The 21,134-nt window shown below is 37.9% G+C and overlaps 2 protein-coding genes across 5 annotated transcripts in view; one reads left to right on the forward strand and one right to left on the reverse strand.

The window, feature by feature from the left end:
* LOC127412608 (probable phospholipid-transporting ATPase IA) overlaps nucleotides 1-9,483 on the forward strand; it is a 211,888-nt gene extending 202,405 nt beyond the window's left edge. For all 4 annotated transcript variants that reach the window (XM_051649090.1, XM_051649091.1, XM_051649092.1 and 1 more), the window contains 4 exons: nucleotides 2,940-3,028; nucleotides 4,537-4,629; nucleotides 4,915-5,006; nucleotides 9,146-9,483. In XM_051649090.1, coding sequence (XP_051505050.1) covers nucleotides 2,940-3,028; nucleotides 4,537-4,629; nucleotides 4,915-5,006; nucleotides 9,146-9,243 — 372 coding nt within the window. In that variant the 3' untranslated portion in view covers nucleotides 9,244-9,483. The remainder of the gene's footprint in view (nucleotides 1-2,939; nucleotides 3,029-4,536; nucleotides 4,630-4,914; nucleotides 5,007-9,145) is intronic.
* A 5,756-nt stretch (nucleotides 9,484-15,239) lies between these two features.
* Nucleotides 15,240-20,665, reverse strand: LOC127412614 (protein shisa-3 homolog). The gene is made up of 2 exons (XM_051649100.1): nucleotides 19,947-20,665; nucleotides 15,240-17,439 (listed from the first exon to the last, which is right to left on the reverse strand). Exons 1-2 carry the CDS (start codon nucleotides 20,218-20,220, stop codon nucleotides 16,850-16,852), a joined length of 864 nt encoding a protein of 287 aa, XP_051505060.1. The 5' UTR covers nucleotides 20,221-20,665; the 3' UTR covers nucleotides 15,240-16,849.
* Between the last annotated feature and the right edge of the window lie 469 nt (nucleotides 20,666-21,134).

The raw sequence follows: 21,134 nt of genomic DNA on the forward strand, positions 1-21,134 counted from the left end.
AGGACCTTAAACGGGCAGTTCATGCTCGAAAACCCTCCAATGTGGCTGAACTAAAGCAGTTCTGCAAAGAAGAGTGGGCCAAAATTACACCACAGCGTTGTGAAAGTCTGATCTCAAGTTATAAGAAGCATTTGGTTGCATTTGTTGCTGCTAAAGGTGGCACAACCAGCTATTAAGTTTAAGGGGGCAGCCACATGGGTGATATATATATATATATATAGATGTATATACACTACCATTCAAAAGTTTGGGGTCACTTGCCTGAAATGTTTCTCATGATCTTAAAAACCTTTTGATCTGAAGGTGTATGCTTAAATGTTTGAAATTAGTTTTGTATATAAAAAAAATATATAATTGTGCCAACATATTAATTTATTTAATTACAAAACTAAAATTTTATACAAAAAAAAAAAAAACGTTGTTTGAAATGGATGACTTGGACCGAACAATTAAGAAAAGCAGCCACTAAGTGCCCAGCATATAGCTGGGAACTCCTTCAATACTGTTTAAAAAGCATCCCAGGGTGATACCTCAAGAAGTTGGTTGAGAAAATGTCAAGAGTACATGTCTGCAAAATCTAGGCAAAGTGTGGCCACTTTGAAGATGCTAAAATATAACATAGTTTTGATTTATTTTGGATTTTTTTTTTAGTCACAACATAATTCCCATATTTCCATTTCTATTATTCCATAGTTGTGATGACTTTACTATTATTCTAAAATGTGAAAAAAAAATAAAGAATGAGTAAGTGACCCTAAACTTTTGAACGGTAGTGTGTATATATATATATATATATATATATATATATATATATATATATATGTATATAGATATAGATATAGATAGATAGATCAGGCTGATTGTTCGGCATTAGCCCACAATGAAAATGTTACCACTGGGACTGTCAAATTTCAGCACGGCATGAAAATCTTTTCACCCATGCACAATTTTCTCTGATGACTCTTGGCAACACAGAACGTGCTTGTTCATTCAGGGTTAGAGAAGACATTAGTGGGGGGAGGATGCCATTTTGATTTCCAGCCATTTGGGATTTCCTGTCTCCCTGATGTTTTGTAAGACATCAAAGTCTATTTTCCTGTAATGTGAGCAGATTAGCTAATTTGGGAACACCTGAAACTTCAGATTAAATTGGTGTAAGCAGGTGTGCCTCTCGGCTCTGTGCTCTGACATTTTCTGGTTTCGATTACAGAAAGTTGATTGTCTGGGATGTTGAGTTTGGACAAGTGGCACAAGCATGTAGTTGAACATTGATGCAAGCGGGTGGATCGGTGCACATTGACATTTAATCACAAGTATTTTCAACACAGCTGGGCCAAAGAAAACACGCTAAACTGCAGATGACTAGCCCACACCACAGTATCTCCCTTTCTTTTTCTGTTACGGTCTCTCCTAGCTCCAAAAGACGGCACACAATTTCACGCTGTTCAGTTTTGCCAGTGTCCGGTGCGATTTAAGGAATAGTTCACCCAAAAATGTCATTATTTACCCACCCTCATTTTGTTCCAATGACCCTCTTTCTTCTGTGAAACACAAAAGAAGAATATCTATTTACTTTTCCATACAGTGGAAGAGAATTGTGATCATGGCTGTAAAGCAAGATATGCAGTGAAATGAACTTAAATGTTTTAGGTTTCCTTACACAAAGCTGTCACGTGGCTTCAGAAGGTGTGTAATATGCATGAATCATATCAAAAAGCAGCTTTTATGATGCTTTTATAATATTTTTTTGTCATTTTTGGAGCTGCTTTCTTCCATAATTTCTTCAAAACTTATTTTGTGTTCCACAGATGAAAGGAAGTAATAAGGTTTTGGAACGAGGGTGTGTAAATAATAATCTCCATTTTTGAGAGAACTATCCCTTTAAGTTGTTTTACATGGAAAATATACATTCTCATTTCACTGTAATTAAAAGATAAATGACTTTGAGGACCTTAATACCATTACTTCATTACTGACTTGTTTGTCTCCATCTCACAGTCCAAGACCTCTGAATTTCTTTTCAAAGCATGTTTATTTAATTCATGGGTGTATTTTGGCAAATGGGTGTTGTCATACTGACCTCGCATTGGCTCTCATTTAGGAATACATTGGTCATTTGTTTTAGTTGTGGAATTTTTTGGAGATAAAAAGTTTATTCTGATCCAATTTGGAGTTTTCTGAAAATGTATCCAACTCCAAATCTGGACTAATTAATACAAGTAATGAAGACTTATGTGTCTGACCAGTTGTGCACTTAGTACCATGCAGTACTTCCTAAGAGTTATGACTGTAACGTCCGGTAACCTTGAGTGTTATCAGATAGTGCTGTTTGTGCATACCAGTAGCCATCCATTCTGAAATGTGACATAAATAATGGTCTTTACTGCTTATTTTGTCCTAGTCTCCCAAACTCCCAGCCCAGGTTAAAATAGTTTGGCAAAAACATTAGGTACGTGTAACTTTTTGAGTTGGTGTCTATGCAGTGGTTTGCATTCCTATGGATTTACTTGGTCTTGCCCTTGTACAGAAACACACATAATCATATGTATCATATGACCTTCTGGAAGCAGCAGGTCAAGGTCATCATTTGTGATCTGGGTTGACTGTCTCCAAGTTTTAGAGAGCTGATCTGGGTAGTACCATTTGCAACTACAGATCAACACTAGACATTTCTTTCATTTTTCCTCTCTGTCTGTCTGTCCTCTAATCTCTCGCACATACATCTAATATTTAACAGGAAGAGTTCACTTTACAGCTCCCTCTTAACTGGATTACATCTTCTGAAGGTTTGGTCAGATTGGTGGTTGAAAGCAGAGCTGTAGTGTAATAATGATGTTGGAGTGTGAGAGTCCAGCTTAATGCTTTTAAGTTTAGAAATCAGTTGCGATTATCATTGGTGTCCTTTCTCATCTCAGTTTATATGTGTGTTTGTTTTCCAGGCGGACATGATGTTCAGTTCAGGTGTGTTCTGGATGGGCCTGATCTTCATCCCCATCACATCTCTGGTGTTTGATGTGGCCTACAAAGTGTGAGTCGAGTTTCTTTAGTAGCAAGTATAATCCCTTGTTTTATCTTGCTATGAAGTCACCATCTGATTTACTGCAGTAGTTAAGATATTAGTTTCTATGTTCTTCGCATGTTCAATTCAAACATTTTGATTGATACATAATTTATCAGACGGGTGTCAAACAGATTTTAGGTCACAGGGCATTTTTATTATTAATATTTATTAAACCTTGATGTACCTATCAATTAGTGCGTGCACAATACATGCTTTTGTGGAGATTCCAGAATCAGCTTTATGCTGCTGAGTTATTCAATTTCAAATCAACCCAATTTTAGAAACTTCCCTGGCTCAAAATGTATTTATTTATTTTTTCATACTAGTGGGGGAAAAAAAATGCAGGAATGAATATCAAAGCCAAAGTACTGTATAATGTAATACAAAATAATGTAGTAAATGCCTTGGATCAATATTTATTGAGTAATCTATTATTTTGTAGTGGGAGGTCAAAATTACAGTTTTCGGCTATGATTTGAAGCAAAACTTAAAGTAAAAAAATAACCATAGAAAGGTGGCAGCATCAATATTTTATTTGTACACAGATATAAGTAAGTATATAACAAAAATAAGTTGAATTCAACACCTCTTGTTGCATTATACTCAATTATATTGAGTCTAAATATTGGAAAAAACACTTTTTTTTCAAAGTTGGATTGCCTATAACTCCAGCAGTATTAAAGATATCTTAATAACCTTTTAGGTTATGGTTCAGAACAAGCTTTCCTTTTGATATCTTCATTTCCAAGGCCCTGTATGGTTCAGTCCCAGAGAAATGGGGCTCTCAGTGTGGCTTTGTGCATAAATTGTAAAATGTTGACCATGTAAACTGGTTTTACATGTTAAATGTTGACCATGTGAATGACTTCGCTTTAATAAATATATATATATATATATTAAATTGGTAATTAGGGAATATCAATCAAACAACAAAATTGACCAAAAAAAAAAAAAAAAAGAGAGAGAGAGAGAGAGAAAGCCACTCACTGCTCTTAGTTGGATAACTTGAATAAACTTTGAAATCCAACAGCATTAACAAAAAGTACTATACAAAACATTACATGCCTGCTTCTTAGTCAAACACTAACAGCACTGAATCATTATTAATAGCCTACACCTATGTAATTATTTAGTGGAGACTTGGAGACAATTGAGAAATTCACCTATTTAATACCACTAATATTTTTCCTTGTACCTGTCAAATATTGCCATGAGCGAGTGAGAATAAATTGCTTGATTAAAATGAAGGTCTTACCACTTTAAGACAAATATATAATTCCGATATAATTAATGAATGCAAATGTTTCTAAGGATAATTTTATTTTAAATGTTTCTCTCAAATCATCCTGTGGGCCAGATTGGACTCCACAGGTCAACAGGCCATGTGTTGCACCCCTACCAACAAGCATCATATTTGGAATGGAACCATACATTTTTCCCATTGTTCTAATTTCGTGTCTTTTGTTTTCTGTCAGCATAAAAAAGGTGTGCTTTAAGACCCTGGTGGATGAGGTGCAGGAGCTGGAGGCGCTGTCCAAAGACCCAGGAGCTGTGGTGCATGGGAAGAGGTGAGGACCATTCCTCATGAATACATAATAAAACTAAATAAGCAAATGCAGTGGATCAGCAGGGATCACCTCTGAGTATAAATGATCCAACTGGCTGCTGTCCTAACCCGCCACTATGAGCGTCTCATTTTTGTCACCTCAACCTCTCACTGGAGACACATCTGGCCAACAGGAAGTTTGTTTTTCATTCAGTCGCTCTTCTGTGGTGAAAGAGAAAAGACGGCTTTTATGTGGATAATGATGTCTGTGTCTCAGTACTGTTTCTCTTTGTGTTGTTCCCTGTAGTTTGACCGAGAGAGCCCAGCTCTTGAAGAATGTCTTTAAGAAGAGTACCGTCAGTCTGTACCGGTCCGACTCCATGCAGCAGAATCTACTCCGTACGTCAGCGACACACATGTGCTCCACCACCCACATGCATGCGGACACACCCACATGTTCTCCACAATGCAAACATCACAAACAAACTCACGAAGAATCACTGATCCACACACACCCCACCATTCCCATCTGTAGCATCAAAATGCAAGTTCATGCTCACACTCAAGAGCATATGGATGCACAACTACAGAATCTCACAGATTAACAAACCTGAACCAAAAACCCTGAAAATTAGGTGAGGATGGTTGTTTTTGAACATAGCTTAAGCAGTGCAGACATAATAACACTCTAGAGAACAGCTGCACTGATGAAGCCAGAGTTAAACAGCCAGTGTGATGCCAGCAGTCGTAGGCTTCCTTCTCAGGCTCAGCTGTTTTGGGCACAAGGGACTTAGAATAACACAGGGGCTTCTGAGTAAAATTTGGAGATTTTGCTGAGGGTATCACATCCCACAAGTGTTAATTAAAGCACCTGCTGATTTATGAGGTCATAATATATGTAGTGACACAGGGTTCACATACACAACTTATCAAATTACTAACATTTCCTCCCCGGAGGTGCTGTTATATGGCAATTTCCTCAAATATGGTACACTTTGGTGTCCTTTTACTTTATTGAAAGAGGCACAGTTGCCATGGGTTTTTTTGTTTTTTTGTGGGTAAGGGTGATTTTATTTTATTTTTTTGTCTCAGATTTTGGCCCCATTTCAGAGGTCTTGACCTTCTCGACTGTATCCAGCGATTAAAATCATACGTCAATGTCATTTTTTTCACAATCTATTCCGTTTATTGTAGCTAAAAACAATTTTTTATTAAATAATTACCAAAAACAAACTATTTAGCCATGTCCCATATTTTGCACCCAACCCATTCCCTTTTACAATAAATGTTTCTTAAAACTGTGACACCTGAGAAATAACATCATGTGGACCCTTTCAACAGCATTGCATAAAGACAAGTAAATAATCTCATTCAAAAATATTTTTTCTTTTTTTCAAATTGAAGTAAAATTGTGACTGAATTCATCAGGCTGAAACATTCAACGCTGTTTCCCAAATTATTGTTTAATTTATGGGACACATACGTTTTTCATGAACTACACACCAACATTTGTTCCTAAACTTGCTTGCGCCTACTAAATGATAGCTTCATTTAGGCAAAATTTATTTTATTTATTTTGGCATTTAATATCTCTTTTTTTTTTCTTCTATCCATTTTCTGTACGTTTTGGTAACAGGGTTGCAAACCTCATACAAAATGCATAGAAGAAAATACAGATATTATTATTATATTTAGTTTGACCTCCTGAGGTGGTTGATTTACATTTGCTGCAGGTTAAACACCTCCTTTCAATGACCATTTATTGAAATAAAAATCAGAATTTTTTTGTACCCTTTACATGGAAAGTGCCATATTACACTTGCATTTCTCATATGCTTTATTTCATTTTTTTGTTTAGTTTTACATTTATATTCTGTTTTCATTTTCTGTTTGTTACCTCTATTTTCTGTTTTGTGTGTGTGTGTTTGCTTTTAGGTGAGGATGGGGGACGATCAATTATAGTCTGATGTTGTTATATACATTCTTGCCCTTAGCTCATACCTCAGAACATAATACTGTTGGATAACAGAAAAATACACATTAACACCACAATTAAACCTGCATTTTCCATCACGTCCTTCCCATTCTTCATCTATGCATGTGCTGCTGTGCTGGTGTGTTTTGATTGAAAGATGGAGCAAAATTTAACCATTTCAATATCCTGCTATCATTTCCACAATGCATTGCCCTCCTCTGCCTCTTGCATGTGCCCCCCCAGGCCAGCAGGTAGAGGTCGATTCGGTTGAGTCATAAGGTGAGTCATAGATTAAAGCACCAAACCCAGTGTGCAGTGATGTAGAGACCATAGTGCTAAATTCACTCAGTGAGACTATGAATATTAAAATAAGGGTTCCCACAGTCACAGAAAACCTGGAAATGTCAGGGAATTTAAAATATCAGGGTGTTGTCCAGGCCTGAAAATGCAAAAGAAATTAATAAATCTTAAAAGTCATGGAAATTTATACTGCACAATATTCATTTTTCTGGTCTGCTCTGCTGTAAATAATTTAATTGGCTAGATATTGAGTAAAACTTGCTCGCAAGCCATGGTGATGTCTTTTGAGTAAATCGATCGAACTGGTTCACAAATCAGCTTAAATGATTCATTAACGTATCTGTCAAATCTGAATTCAGTAATCACAAATGACTGGAAAATAATGAAAAAGACAGTGACCACGTTTACATGCACTTAAGAAAACAGTTTATTCCAGGGTTTTTGCAGAAAGCGGTATTCTGAAATGTCATGTAAACGAGAACGCAGATTTCCTTACGCCTTTTAAGGGATTAAGAGAAAGCGGTTTAACATACCCAAGTTTCTCCCGGAGAACGTGGCTGAATGTGGTCATGTAAACACATTCCAAAAGTTATTTTCAAAAACAAGTTTTTGAAGAGTGCTCGTGTGTGAACAGACCGGATAACAAACGTCATAGGATGGAGCAAAATCAACAACAAATCAACACAGCAGAAAGAATTCAACATTTCTGGGAGTACAGTGGGAAAAGTACATACACCATGAACTATACCCTTTTATACACACCAGAATAAAACATTGACTGTCCCTCACGTTTGCGTATCGGCACTGGTACGTTGGGGGAATCCCAGAGTTTTATTAAGTGGGAAACACCACTATTGCAGTGCAGTTCCACTGCAAATCGCAATAGAAAGTTAAGGAAACAAACACAGCAACAACTCTGGAATATCTGGAAATAAAGCAAAGCAACGGAGAATAAAATAGTGAAGTCTTCCTCAGATACCATGTTTGTTATTTACACAAGCATTGCAGAGAAATTACATTGCTGTGGAGAAAGCTGTTACTGACCAAACCGCATGTATACGGGAGTAAAGAGTACGCCGCTTATACTGTGCACATAAACGGCAACGCTGCTTTCTCGCAATAAGCCGCTTTCTGGTGCCCATGTAAACGTAATCATTGAAATTCAAAGGCCAATTTTTCAACAACAAAAAAAATTAGGAACCCTGTAAAAATTCTCTGAATAAAGTGTGAATAGACATTTGATTCTATTTAGGGTCCAAATCAGAGGATCAAGAGCTTTTTTACCTCCAAAGGCTTCAGAGAGCCACCCTTGATCAAATGAGTCACACTTCTTCTTGTTTTATTAGAAAATGAAGTTGATTCTTCCAGGTAGAATCAATAATCTGACATTACAACACTTTCAGTGTCTTATTTCCTGCCAATTTCCATTTGGAGTCTGCCAAGATAATTGCTATTGGCTCCGCTGATTACCCCTGCCAGCCCACCCACATTGCCATGGCTGGTTTCTCGAAGTCCCTCTGAGAGCGATTTGAATTCTGTTTATTTCTGGAAGCAAGCAGTCAGGATGTCTTGCATACTGATGTCATTGTCCTTGTATCTTCCTGCAGGCAACTGACCTCCTTTAATTTGGACCAAAACAAATATTTTCAGTGATTTTAGTCCCATTAGTGTATGAACTGTAGGTCATTGCTTATTAGAATCCCTTCTACAACAGGACACACAGTGAATAATCCAGACAGTCCCTTGTATCCCCCTCATGAGTTTATAGGTAACAGAGCACATCATGGTAACAGATTGCTTTTTGCTTAGGAAAAGTAAAGAATAAGATGATTTCTTATTGTTCATTTTGTTTGTCTCACATTTTTAATTCATGATTTATGTTCTATCACTTTGTTTTTTAAAAGGAATAGTTTACCCAGAAATGAAAATGTTGTCATCGTTTACTCACCCTCATGTCATTTCAAATTGGACTTTCTTTACATATTCAAACTTGCCGCATTGCGATTGGTCATGTGACACGTGAGAACCAATGGTGTCTGGCATCATTTACATCAAAACCTGGCACAACACATTTTCATGCAGCATATTTGAGTATGCATCACTGAGAGTTATTTTGGAACAACAAGAGGGTGAATAAGTAAATTATGACAGAATTAAAATTTCCAGGTGAACTACAGTAGTCCTTTTAAGTTTGCCTGTTGACAAGAACGTTGCATTCAGTATATTTGTTTGATGCCTGTTCTTTGGGTCCTGTTGTTTACAGATGGCTACGCATTCTCGCAGGATGAGAACGGAGTGCTCTCCCAGTCTGATGTCATCAGAGCCTATGACACCACCAAGCAGCGGACCAATGAGTGGTGAGATCCAGCTTGCTTGGCCCCGCCCCCCTCTCAACGGTCACTCTACTTTTTAAAGGCTGACAGAGTGCTTAAGCCTGTCAATTTAACTTTGGCCAGCCTAGGGCACACCCTGGGCAACAACGGATACGAAAAGCAGTATGATAGGAAAAAAAATAAAAATCTTTTAGTGCTGTAGTTGTATGTTCAACAGCACACACAAGCACTGTGCTCACATATTTTTGCCCAGTCTTCGGTCAGTATGGTTTGTGATCTATCAAACAGAGGAGAACAGCATGAAAAACTGTCTCCTCTCTCCTTTGCCATTCTTTCGGCTCTTGAGTGTTACAGCCAAATATGCGGTTATAATGAAGATGGTGATGAAGGTGTTGAGAAATGTAGGTCTTTGATTGTGACTTTGTTATCAATTATGGCACATAAAAGTCTGTTGGTCAGAATGCTCCCTTTTGTTTTTACTGTATAGCTGTTTAATTGTGGCAGAAGCTATATCTGTATCCCAGATCACCAGTAGAAATGTCAAGTTCCAAAGAACAATATGAATGCCGTTCCTATTTTATTTTTTTAAATAAGTGTTATAAACTGGTCGTTTTTACACTCCTGAAATGCACTCTGCACTAATTTGACAACTCACACCTATTGTTTTTTCCCTGTAAAATATAATGTATCAAGGCCTTACATTTGTTGTTGCCTTCAGCCATAACTGGGAGTGGGTTGTTTTTTGTTTTTTTGTTTTGTTTTTGTTTTGCTTTTGTGTTTTTGTGGGGGGGGGGGCACATGCACATGCATAGATATTTTTGTTTTGTGGTGTTTTTGTTTTGCTTTTTGTGGGGTTTTGAGTTTTTTTTTTTTTTTTTTTTTTTTTATGTTTTTTGTGGTTTTGTTGTGTTTTGTTTCGGTTTTAGATTTATTTTTCAAAATCAGTTTGTTGCTTTTTTTGTTTTGTTTTGTGGTGTTTTTGTTTGGTTTTTTTGGGGGGGGCGGGGGGGCGTACTTTATTTTTTTATGTTTTTTGTTTTGATTTGTTTTGCTTTTTGTGGGGTTTTTTTATGTTTTTTTGTTTTGGTTTTTAGATTTATTTATCAAAATCAGTTTGTTGTTTTTCTTTAGATGTGTTTTATTGTTCAAAATCAGTTTATTGTGCCTGATTCTTTCAGATTTTTCGCAGCTCGCAGGTATTTACCATTTTATACAATTTGGTAACATTTCAACTGCATTCTTATACAAGTTCCTGCATCCACATCTTACACGGCTGCAATGATCACAAAGGTGCCTAATAGGAACTTTTTTCTCCCGGTAGAGATAGTGTTTCAGAGACTCTAGCTAGACAGTGTTACAGCACGCTTACACGTTAGACCAAAATAATGATGTTGTTCATCACGTATCAGGCTGCTACAATAGTGTAATGCGAGATTTTTAAGCCACACGTTGAACCCTCAGCCCCTTTTATGTCTTCAGCTCGTCCTAAGGGGCTCGTATGAAGCTCTTTTACCATAGATGATCACAGTAACTTTTATTTGACTTTAGTTATTCCCTTAGAACAGAGTGTTAATCCTTCAAACATAAGTGCCATTAGCTTAGGGGAAGAACAGAGGATTTCGCCACACCCACACACAGTATCGATTCAACTATGTCTCTATAGTTATTTTGTGAATTTGTATTTTTATATTAAACCAAGTGTGACTTTTTGGACTGATCTGCTTTGTAATGAAAACGTCGTCCCTCTTATTTGTGGTTCCTCTTCAGAAACTGATCGTGGTTCATGATCTTACTTTGCCTGTGACTACAACAGTCTTATTAACGCTTCTTTATTTGATGGTGGAGTTTGTGCGTTGGTTCTTTTCTCCCCGTGGGAGAGCACGTTTTGTATAATGCGTCTGTGCAATGTGTGTGGTCTGCATGTGCATGTGAGCTAAGGTTCGAATGCGTTGGTGTATGCTTGACCGTGTGTGTGTGTTTGTAATCCTGTCAGTATGCATGTCCGTTTACTTATACTAAAACGTTCTCTTGGTGAATCACTATTTGCCAGCGAGACGGCTAACTCGAATGAAATTCCTGAATATTTTGAGGACGTGTGGGTGTCCTTATTGTCCGATTATCTGAAGCTGCTTGATTCTTTCATCTGCACGACTCCAAGTATACTTATGCTGAGCTATATGCCGATGCATGGCCCTGTATGGAAGCAGGTGTGTGCAGGTGTAAGTGTGTGAGTGCATGTGTGTCATCTGTGTCTATGTCCCTCTTCGTATGAGGTTCTGCTAAAGCTTGACCGGAGATGTTGCACAATGCACTCTTTTATCTTTTTATGTGATGTAAATTCTAGTTAATATTACAGTATTATTTATCTGAATGGATGTACATGTTTGTAATTTAGTTTTAAACCTCATTGTAACTCTAGAAGCCGAAAAGGTCCTCTTATTTTTATTTCTATGACAAGAATAGTACATTTATAGCTATTGTGCATTTTGTTTCTTAAGCTGTGCTTTGAATTGATTCTCTTGTTTGGTTGTCGCCGTTGTGGGTCGTCGTCTGTCATCTAACTGATTCAAACACTGGATATGTGGCCCTCTGATGTGACTCCAGGTGTAATGTGACTGGTCAAAGACCTGGGCTGTTGCTTTCTAAAATCTTGTCTGTCAAAGTGACTGATTGCATGAATGAAGTCGCTCCTTGGTTCAGCATAAATGTTAACTGTGCTCTGATTCTCTTTAGTGTTGGTCACTTTAAAGTATGAAAATTCACTATTGGGTGTTTTATTTTGCTTTAAGATCTTTGTTTTATGTCTTTTTTTCAATGATTGTTTAGCATGTCGGAACTGTAAACTTTTAAGTGTTCTGTCTTTTAACTGCAATAAAGGACTACTGAAATAAACTTTACAACTTCATCATGGAAACTGAAGTTCTTCTCTCATAATTTCCATTTTCTTGTTGCCTCTCTTTCTAAATGACTAAATTTGGACTAAATTCTTATCAATATATTCTCAGAAAGCAAGATAACGGTAATGTACCATTCATATGTGTTGGACAGAATATTCTCAATACAGATCGGATAACTCTCCAATGGGGATTCAATGAAAGCAAATTCATGATCATCTCTATTGTTTCTGTACCATAAACTTCCCAAAGCTTATTTCCTGTCTAGACCAATGCGTGTCTGATGTTTACTGCATAAGCACTTAATTATTATTTTACCAAAATATCTCTACATGCATGAGTCTCTCATACTGGCCACTTGCTAGCAATGTTTGTTACTTGTAAAGATAGAAAACTGTGAGAAATTGCACCTTGGATTTTATGTCCTCATAAAAATACCCTTGAGACAGTATAATATCTCTGTACAGCAACTGCTCTTGCATTGCTGTTTTTTCTGTGTACTCCCATCAGGGCATTAAAATTGAACTTGACGTCTTATTTGGAGTCAACATTATCAGTTTATGGGAATACTGAATTTTTGATGAGTACATCCTGGCTTGAAACGTAAGTACTTCCATGAAATGTCATCCATCTCCACTCTCTATTAACCTACAGGATTCTTACGGCTATGGAAAACCTGGAAATATTAGGGAATTTTAAAAATGTTTGTTCCAGGCCATGCAATCTTAAATCATATTTCTATTGTGAAAATAAATTTTTAGAGTGAACCTTAGAAATGCCCAATTTCATTTCAAATAATCAGTTAAACAAATTTACCAGTTGGCCTGAATGGTTTCATTAGTAAGTCATTCTTATCTAGTAATTACAAATAACTGGAAAGGTCAAAAAGTCATGGAAATTAATTGGTTAAAAAGTGTGAAAACCCTGGACTCAACATCCAGTGTAAACCACAAACCTATAAAATATTTGTACATGCTCTTATTGCCAAAATGTCTCCTCTTTCATTGTCTGCGATTCTGTTTCCCTAAAGAATGCAAATTAAATTTGTCGCAGTTTGACACAACATGCAATGAAATGTCTCAGTCCTTTGTAAAAGCCAGAAGTAGCCATGAAGCTGGTCATCGTGTGTGGTACAGAAGAGGATGTAAGACAATGTCATTATAAACAGGAAAAGGCGGAGAGGGCACAATGATACATCAGCTCACGACATGGATGCAAATAGAGCCTCAATAGCTTTAGTTAGATTTATCCTTCTCACTGTTGTTCTGTGACATTTATTAGAGATATATCGGTTTCATATTTTAATAACAGCAGTTCATGTTGATGACGCTTCATAAATATATCCAAAGACTATGTCTTCAGACATACACTGAGCCTGAGCCAAAACATTATGACCACCTGCCTAACATGCTGTTGGTCCTCCGCATGCCGCCAAAACAGTTCCGACCCGCCAAGGCATGGAGTCTACAAGACCCCTGAAATTGTCCTGTGGTATCTGGCACCAAGACATTAGCAGCAGATCATTCAAGTCCTGTAAATTGCGAGGTGGAGCCGCAATGGATCGGACTTGTTGGTCCAGCACATCCCACAGATGCTCAATCGGATTGAGATCTGGGGAATTTGGAGGCCAGGGCAACACCTTGAACTCTTCATTATTGTCCTCAAACCATTCCCAATTAATGTGTGCAATGTGGCAGGGTGCATTATCCTGCTGAAAGAGGCAAGAGACCATCAGGGAATACCATTGTCATGAAGGGGTGTACCAGGTCTGCAACGATGTTTAGGTAGGTGGCAAGTGTCGAATTTACGTCCACATGAATGGCCGGACCCAGGGATTTCCATCAGAACATTGCCCAGAGCATCACACTCTTCCCACAGTGCATCCTAGTGCCATCACTTAGCCTTCATTGCCCTTACACATCAATGAGCCTTGGGCGTCCAACATCCAGTCGCTGGTTTGTGGTTTGTCCCTCCTCAGACCGCTATCGGCAGGTACTCACCACTGCTGACCAGGAGCACCCCACAAGCCTTGCCGTTTCAGAGATGCTCTGACCCAGTCATCTGGCTATAACAATTTGGCCCTTGCCAAAGTCCCTCAGGTCTTACTCCTGCCCATTACTTCTGCATTCAATACCTTGAATAGGAGAACTGATTGTTCGCTTACCAACTAATCTACCCACACCTTGACATGTGGCCTTGTTAGGAGATGATCAACGTTATCCACTTCACCTGTGAGTGGTCATAATGTTTTGGCTCATCAGTGTATTCAAGACTCATTATGGAAAACAAAGTAGTTTTTCCATCTTTGGTAATAGGATTTTGCAAGGTAATTTGTTGTTGTCTTCTAAAATTGTACCTTGTTTGAGGGTCAAGTGCTACTGTTCAGCTTGTTTCCTTGAATGTGACATGAATATCCTTTTTTATCTGTGTGCCACCAAATGAAATTGCAAAATAATTTCCGTTTTCAAACCAACATGAAGACATTGTGAATTTAACAATTGTGGGCCGAAAGTTCTTTAGCTGAAATGAGATGTGCTTACCGAAATTTGCATCACTGCCCCCAGTGGCTGATGCTGGAAGTTTTGAACGTATGAGACTGTGTGAGCTCCAGTTTCCGGGTGAAATGTCCACAGAGTGGCGTCAAAAGCAAGTTGTATTTTAAGTTGTAAATGATGTAATACAGTCAACAGGTATCCATATTTTTTTTTTAAGTCTACCCCCTAACCCAAACCCAAACCCCAATCCAAAACCTAACCATCAGTGGAGTAAAAATGTAATCCTAGAGCAAAAACACAACCCCTGAACGTGCTCACCATTGTTTATGTGAACCAGATTACTTCTTGGTTCCTACGGGACTAGAAACTGTGTCTCGGAGATTGCTCAACGCACTAGATGGAAAATTGAACACATTTCAAATGATGCAAAAATGTCTGATGGGGGATGTCACTTATCAGTATATAGCAGTATGGGGTTGATTTAGGGTACATTAACTTTTGGAAGCAACATGCTGATTTCCTGTGTGATCATGTTGGTTTAAAAACCATTGGGCTCCATCCAAAAAAATACACACTTTACCTTTAATATGACAAAATATTATTGAGTCAGGATGACGAGACTAACTAACCATAGGTGAAATAACAAACCGTTTAATTTAACTTGAAAACACTGTTGATTAAAGACTGTAATATTTAGTTCAAGGCCCACATGATGTTGTGTTCATTTAAAAAACTTTGCTCATATCAAATACAACAGATACAAACTGTGTTGCCAATGTAATGTGAAACTGAGCCAATAATGGCTTTCAGATTGCCACAAATTATACAGAATTGAAGAAAAACCTTCACCAGGACATTCTATAGACATTAAAAACAGAAGCCGCCCCAGGGGTAGTTGTGAATTTAATTCATATAAAGCTAAGAGCAGACTGTGGAATGTTCGCAATGTGGCTCACTGTATGTACGTGTCCTTTTACAAAGCAAGATTAACATACAAGGACATTTGAATACCTATTTTTACCATAATGAATAATCTCTGTCTCATTCTGGTAATTAAACCTTTAGTCTGGCCCTTCGGAAAAATAAGATAACCCACATCAATCTTAAGCATTCCTAGGAAACCCCTGTTCATATACGGCACTATTTGTGCTCTACCCCTAAAATGGGGTTGAGATTGTCAAAAAACATAACATTTATTACTATGTCCATTGTACGCCTGATCTCATGAAAATTGAGTGACTATGGCAATAATTTTAAAAAATGGCATTAAGTGGTTCATTACACTTACTGCGGCAGTGTCGAGGTGAAATGTCCACTGTGTGGCACTAAAAGAGAGTTAAATTTTGTCCTAAATGATGTTAATAAGGTTAATGCTCCTTTGAGTTATAAATCAATAAAACCTACCTCCCTTCCTTAACCCTAAACAATTGTGTCATCAAAGGCAAATGTGAGATAAAAAAACAAAATTGGCAAAGCAACCACATAATTTTATGGAGCTTCCATTACACTTTGTGTTCACGTGTCAGCTTGCATGCTTTTCTGGAATTTCTTGAGCTAACTTACAAGACATGCACTATAGTAAAAGTGTTTTGATGTCATTAGACAGCACTGTGTGAGAAACAGGGAGAAATGGAAGTGTTTATGAATTGATAATTTGCCCTTTTATTGTGATTTGTGTGTACGTGTATAAAACTGGTTGTTGTTTTGCCTCTAGTGTTCATTTCACCAGGAAACTGCCGCGAAATGTACGAGTCACATAAAAAGTACAAGAATGTTATTCATTGAGACCAGGTTGCCCATTGTTGTTCGTTCTTATCTCAGATACAGATGCAAAAAATGTTGTGTGATACAGTCTTTTGCTTGAGTACATTATTGAAGTCATTTATCATATTAACAGATGAAAAGTGCATAAGACATATGATCCATTGTAGGTTTAGGTGCTTTGAAGCAGACAACCATGTTCTGGCATCTTATATTCTATGCTTGAGCATCTATAAGATTCCAGTCAAGTTCATTCATTGCTGTACTGTAAAGCCACACCTCGTGCTCTACTATCTCACCCAGATGCAGTCTCACAAGTGCCAAATCCTGCTTGCTGAAAGACATATTAGCGCCCATTGTCTTCCAGTGCAGTGCTTGAATGGGTGCCCCTGTAATATGAGTCTACAACACCACCATTGTGAATGACTGAGTCTTTGGTTTCTATCTCCTTTTAAGCATTTCCCAGCAGCCTGCAAGCCCCAGGTCAGCTCTGGCTGAAGTCAGCAAAGCCCTTGTTCCCGGAGAAGGGTTCCTGCTGCAACGGAAAGAAGTACTGCTGAGGCAGAAGGAACCCGGAGCTCTGGGCCGGCAGCAGGGTCTGGTGGTGGAGCTGTAACTGGTTGTGTGGGTGTTGGAGAGAGTTACTGCCCTGTAAGCCCTGCTGGGAGGTGTAGGGTGGTGGAGGTGGTGGGGGCAGTAGGGGCTGGGTTGATGTCACAGATACAGGTGTGGATGCTGAGGAGGATGAGACCATCAGAAGCTGCTGTTGCGAACATGGCCCAAGTGCGTCACCCCGACCCAGGGAGAAGCGACGGACCGAGCTCCCGCCTCCCACCGAACTGGAGCTGGTGGTGGCTGTGCTAGACTGCCGCGAAGGTGTCCGCAGGCTGGGCGGAGCCGTGGTAAGGATCATGGGAATAGTCTCGCCCTGACTGCGGAGCGAGAAGTGGATTGGCTGCTGAGTGGGCTGTTTGGGTCGCAGACAGGTGCAGCAGTACACAGCCACCAGAGAGCCGACAATGACAAATGCCACGAAGATGGAGCCCACCATCAGGAAGGGCACGTAGATGGGCTCTGTAACAGAGAGAAATGGCACATGTGGTTAGAGATACTTTAGAAGGTCTAACTTAATAACCCTCCTCCTGAAATATCAAGGTGTTAAAATTTCAAAGATTTTTGATGAAAATAATAACTTTCAATTTTTCAGATAATGTGGCTAATTTTGATTTTCTTTTTCATTGATAATGTGACATTTTACACATTAGTTGTGTTACAACATTGAAGGATTGTTATTTATTAGTTTCTATAAGTTACTATTGTGATTCTGTCCTTATGTGAACCACCTCTTAATACTGGTCTTAATTCACAATAATTCACAATAACAATATCTTCTGAATGTCTCAACTCTGGAAAAGACTACAAAAGAAAAGAAGACTTCTTGCAAGATATTTTAAATGTTTCTTTGAGGTTTTGGCTGTAAAACCTTTTTTTAAATGGGTCCAGATCAACTAACTGACTGCTTTATTAGGTATTTGAGTAATCTGAATGTTTCTTTATATTAACGCAAATGGACTGCAGGAGCCAGTTTTGATGTAGATACTGTTATAAAATAAAAAACTGTATTTATTTCTACCTTCCCATATACCTATCGGCATGATTCTGTTGAGGCATCAGATTGCACAGACTGACAGAGATTTGTATACTGGTTTCAATTTAACTCTATTTTCCAAGACCAAGTGATTTTGTCCTTGAAAATACACTTAATATTCCAAGTTCAAAACAAGTTAAGCTCCATCGACAGCATTTGTGGCATAATAAAAATTATTTCGACTCGTCCCTCCTTTTCTTTAAAAAAGCCAAAATTGAGGTTACAATGAGACACTTACAAAGTGAATGGGGCCAATTTTTGGAGAGTTTAAAGGCAGAAATGTGAAGCTTATAATTTTATAAAAGCACATTAAATCATCTGTTAAAACTCATGTATTATTTGAGCTGTAAAGTTGTTTAAATTGTCAATTTTACAGTCATTTGGAGGTTTTAGGGTGTTGACATTACATCGTCATGGCAATGATGTTGTAAAATTGACTAACTTTACACAGAAAAGGTTATTAAGTGATTTTATCACACTAAATCATGTTCACAAGCATATTGTTTATGTCTTTTGAAATAGTGAGTATTTTAATGTTTACAGATTGCCGCCATTCGCTTCCATTGTAAGTGCCTCACTGGAACCCAGATTTCTGTTTTTTTTTTTTTTTTTTTAAGGAAAAGGAGGGATGACTCAAAATAATTTTGATGTGGTAATCAATATTATGCCACAAATGCTGTCGACTGAGCTTAACTTGTATTGAATCTGGAATATTCCTTTAATGTAATGCATCTAAGAAAATATACCATAGTTCAGGTCATTGTATTAGGTCAGTGTGATAAGGGAAATGACATGGATATTTTGAAGGTCATGACCTGCAAATTTTGCTTTGAAAATTGTTTGTAAAGTCTGATTGAAATATTTGGTCAAATTATAGATCACAGTTTCTATCTCTACCAAGATTGTAGCCAACATGAAAATATACAGTACTTTTATACAAAATATACTTATTTTGATGAAGCAATATTTACTTTGTGCTTGAAAGTGAATGAACATTGGCTGTTTAGGCTATATATAACATTTGACTAAACTTTGTTTGATAATGCAGGTAGAAATGTCCACAAAAATCAATCTAGGCCTGTTTATTCATTTATTTTATTTAGTCAATCTATTAGCATCGTCTTTAACATTTAATCTTAAAATACATCCCAGGAGGTTTGGAGTGATTGATTGTACCTTAATACTCACTACATGTGCTCTACGTTTATAAATTAGTCCTTCTGAATGAAATGTTATAGACTACACTTAATGTGCACACATCTACCTGTGCATTATCAACATTTCAACATGAGCTTATTGTGTAAAACAAGGCTAATTTTCCATAAGTTGTACTTATAGCCCTGTTGTACCGTACCGTTCATGTGTGTCTGGTTCACCTCTGCTCAGATAAGTCTGTGAGACATTTCAACAGGTGCTTTACTCCACTGGAATTTGATATTCTTAAATCCAATTATGACTGTTTGTATTTCATCTGGATAAAACATGTTATAATACACTATTATGTCTTAAATAGAATACAGAATCCTGTATGACATTCAGTAGGCCTAATATTACACTTTTTCTAGCAACAAGTAGGTTATTATAATTCATCTAACCACAAGCCATTGTTTTAATTGATCTCTTCCTGCACTATACAAGTAGCCTGTTTGCTGCTCATCGCACATTACACGGTGCCCTGTGTTAGATCTAGTGTTTTACAAACCTTAACTATTAGTATAGTTTTGATAGACTAGACTAGAGGAAAATCAGTGCTTTCACCAACATTTAAATAGAATTAAAATTTCCGTTAATAAAACGGTAGGCTAATGTGTTCACTCAGCCAATTATCTCCGTTATAAACATTCGGATTTCTGATGCCATTTACTAAACGAATCCAGATAAATATCCGTTATAACAAGTTTTACATTTATAGGCATATAACTGGCGCTCTTACGGGCCGCATATTGCGTGTGATTCTCCTCTTGTCTGTCATTCGTGCAGGTTCCCTGGTCGAGACGCGCGTCCGCGGCGGCGCAGCAGTAGCGCAATGAGCAGGTCCCGCAGCACACAGTCGCATCCACCATATCAAAGTCCTCCGGACACTGGAAGCCCTCGTGGTAATTCCCACTGGTGTCCAACCAGCCGTGGCAGTACTCTCCCCGGGCATCCGATATCCGCAGATTCCACGTCAAATACCCCAGCAAGACACACTTCAGCAGGCGCACCATACCGGCGAGATGCAGCTCCTCCAAGAAACTGGCCGTTCTGGGGTATCCCTAAATGGGATTAAACACGCTTTAAACAAGCAGCAGTGATTTGGCCAAGTATTCCATCAGTTCATCATATTTAAATCAGTCACAGTAAACGAGATCGTCGTCCAAATCCAATATTCAGCTGCTGAAACTGCAAATTATGACAGGATCTGAAATGAGATGAAATTAGTCATCCAGTGCACGTCTACGATTCTTTTAAAATATCACTTGATAATCCAGAAGCTCCATTGTTTTATCCGCTCCCGTTTACTGATATTTTAGTCTCGCTTTTAAACTACTGATCTCATGCTTTTGATATCCATTAGTTGCGTAAAACTCAATACGTTTCAAATATTTTTCGGAGGCTGGTACAAGAACATCGTCCTATCACATCTCTTCCCGAAGAAGTTCTGACCACACCTGTCCGCCGCTCGCGTGAGTTTGGCCGTACACCCGTTTCTAAGACGCGCACGCAGTTGGCTGACCAAACGTGCGCATTCATGTCGCTCGCGTCGCTTTGTCCTTTTTTCCCTGCAGGGAAAACAAGATGGACAGCAGTGTTTATTCTTGACCTGGCTGTATTCTGACTATATTCTGTTATTTGTCCTTTTGAGTTATGCATTCTGTTTGAATTTGACTTAAACTGGGTTATTGTCTTCTGTTCAGCCTAAACTGACTCATTTAATTTTAAAGACATGGTTTTCATTCCATTATTAAAATTCATATTAATATTAATATTATCAGAGTTATCTTTAATGTATTTAGGTTTGGAAACAGTGAGCAAGCAGATCTGAGGTTTGTATGTCATGTTGTCGCCCTCTTCTGGCCATTTTTTATTTATTTATTTATTTATTTTTCGTAAAACTGCTACAACATTTTAGTGTGGACTG

Source organism: Myxocyprinus asiaticus, chromosome 22 (genome assembly GCF_019703515.2).
Source record: "Myxocyprinus asiaticus isolate MX2 ecotype Aquarium Trade chromosome 22, UBuf_Myxa_2, whole genome shotgun sequence".
Taxonomy (NCBI): domain Eukaryota; kingdom Metazoa; phylum Chordata; class Actinopteri; order Cypriniformes; family Catostomidae; genus Myxocyprinus; species Myxocyprinus asiaticus.

Excerpts from the sequence above, each read along its gene's own strand:
- LOC127412614 (XM_051649100.1), bottom strand. The coding sequence starts at position 20,220 with ATGGTGCGCCTGCTGAAGTGTGTCTTGCTGGGGTATTTGACGTGGAAT. Across the intron at positions 17,440-19,946 it reads TCACACGCAATATGCGGCCC|AGCCCATCTACGTGCCCTTC; the intron begins GTAAGAGCGCCA and ends TCTCTGTTACAG.